This window comes from Etheostoma cragini, chromosome 16 (genome assembly GCF_013103735.1).
Source record: "Etheostoma cragini isolate CJK2018 chromosome 16, CSU_Ecrag_1.0, whole genome shotgun sequence".
NCBI classification, from domain to species: domain Eukaryota; kingdom Metazoa; phylum Chordata; class Actinopteri; order Perciformes; family Percidae; genus Etheostoma; species Etheostoma cragini.
The window spans coordinates 24,737,141-24,739,259 of record NC_048422.1 but is presented as its reverse complement, the minus strand read 5'-3'; the positions used below and the strand labels follow the sequence as shown (position 1 = coordinate 24,739,259).

Genomic DNA, 2,119 nt, shown 5'->3' with positions numbered 1-2,119 from the left:
CATACACATGCACATTTACAGAGACAGACACACACACACACACACACACACACACACACACACACACACACAGACCCTGACCCTGATGGTTTGTGTCTCTTCAGGGACTCGGACAAACCGAAGTACTGCATTGAGCTGTCGTCCCACCCGGTCGGTCTGGTGCGAGTCGGCAAGAACGTGGTGGTCGGCTGCAGCGACGAGAGCCTGCAGAGCTTCACACAGAAGGTAAGCTATGTCAACCTTATGAACACTACAGAAGGTAACCTATATCAACCTTATGAACACTACAGAAGGTTACCTATATCAACCTTATGAACACTACAGAAGGTAACCTATATCAACCTTATGAACACTATAGAAGGTAACCTATATCAACCCTATGAACACTACAGAAGGTAACCTATATCAACCCTATGAACACTACAGAAGGTAGGCTATATCAACCCTATGAACACTACAGAATGTAATCTATATCAACCCTATGAACACTACAGAATGTAATCTATATCAACCCTATGAACACTACAGAAGTTAACCTATATCAACCTTATGAAAACTACAGAAGGTAACCTATATCAACCTTATGAACACTATAGAAGGTAACCTATATCAACCTTATGAACACTACAGAAGGTAACCTATATCAACCCTATGAACACTACAGAAGGTAACCTATATCAACCCTATGAACACTACAGAAGTTAACCTATATCAACCTTATGAACACTACAGAAGGTAACCTATATCAACCCTATGAACACTACAGAAGGTAACCTATATCAACCCTATGAACACTACAGAAGGTAACCTATATCAACCCTATGAACACTACAGAAGGTAACCTATATCGACCCTATGAACACTACAGAAGGTAACCTATATCAACCCTATGAACACTAAAGAATGTAACCTATATCAACCCTATGAACACTACAGAAGGTAACCTATATCAACCCTATGAACACTAAAGAATGTAACCTATATCAACCCTATGAACACTACAGAAGGTAGGCTATATTAACCCTATGAACACTACAGAATGTAACCTATATCAACCCTATGAACACTACAGAAAGTAGGCTATATCAACCCTATGAACACTACAGAAGGTAGGCTATATCAACCCTATGAACACTACAGAAGGTAACCTATGTCAACCTTATGAACTATGTCAACCTTATGAACTGTTATGATTACTCTGTGTGTCCAGGGGAAGAGGCTGTGGACCGCCGTCCTCCCGGCGCCCATCACCACCATGGCGCCCATGGACCTGCCGACTCGGGGCTTCCAGGCGGTTCTGCTCGGCCTCGCCAACAACGAGGTGCAGCTGTACCGGGACAAGAACCTGCTGAGCACCATCAGGACGCCCGACGTGGTCACCAGCATCTGCTTTGGCCGCTACGGCCGCGAGGACGGCACGCTCGTCATGACCACGCGGAAGGGCGGCCTGATGGTGAAGATCCTGAAGAGGACGGCGACCTTCGAGGACCGGGACGGCGCGCCCGGGCCGCCGCTGGCCCAGAGCGTGCGCCTCAACGTGCCCAAGAAGACCAAGCTGTACGTGGACCAGACCCTGAGGGAGCGGGAGAACGCCGTGGCCATGCACGGCGCCTTCCAGATGGACCTGAGCCGCCTGCGCCTCGCCGCCGCCAAGGCCTACGTGAAGGCGCTGGAGTCCAGCCTCACGCCGATGTCCGCCAGCCTCACGGAGCCGCTGAAGATGAACGCCGTGGTGCAGGGTCTGGGCCCGTCCTTCAAGCTGACCCTCAACATGCAGAACACGGCGGCGTGCCGGCCCGTCATCAACCTGGCCGTCAGCTTCCTGTACGACGAGGGCCTGTACCGCATGAGGAACCCCTACATGAGGATCCCGCTGCTGGTCCCCGGACTCATCTACCCCGTGGAGACCTTTGTGGAGTGCACCAGCGACCGGGGCGTCTCTGACATCATCAAGGTGTTCGTCCTGCACGAGGGGCGGAGCTCGCCGCTGCTGACCGCGCACATCAACATGCCCGTCAGCGAGGGGCTCACGCTCAGCTGATCCCCCTCAGCTGATACCCCTCGGCTGATCCCCCTCAGCTGGTCCCCCTCGGCTGGTCCCCCTCAGCTGATCCCCCTC

General features: G+C 51.6%; 2 protein-coding genes across 2 annotated transcripts in view; one reads left to right on the top strand and one right to left on the bottom strand.

Annotated features, from left to right (window-relative positions):
• The window catches only part of LOC117959778 (kinesin-like protein KIF20B), a 3,834-nt gene extending 3,819 nt beyond the window's left edge, over positions 1-15 (bottom strand). The window contains exon 1 of the mRNA XM_034897055.1: positions 6-15. Coding sequence (XP_034752946.1) covers positions 6-15 — 10 coding nt within the window. The remainder of the gene's footprint in view (positions 1-5) is intronic.
• A 39-nt stretch (positions 16-54) lies between these two features.
• Positions 55-2,081, top strand: bbs1 (Bardet-Biedl syndrome 1; the record flags this gene model as incomplete). The annotated part of the gene is made up of 2 exons (XM_034897054.1): positions 55-225; positions 1,211-2,081. Coding segments are annotated over 2 exons (1,002 nt in total), but the record flags the coding sequence as incomplete, so codon positions are not given.
• Positions 2,082-2,119: the final 38 nt, after the last annotated feature.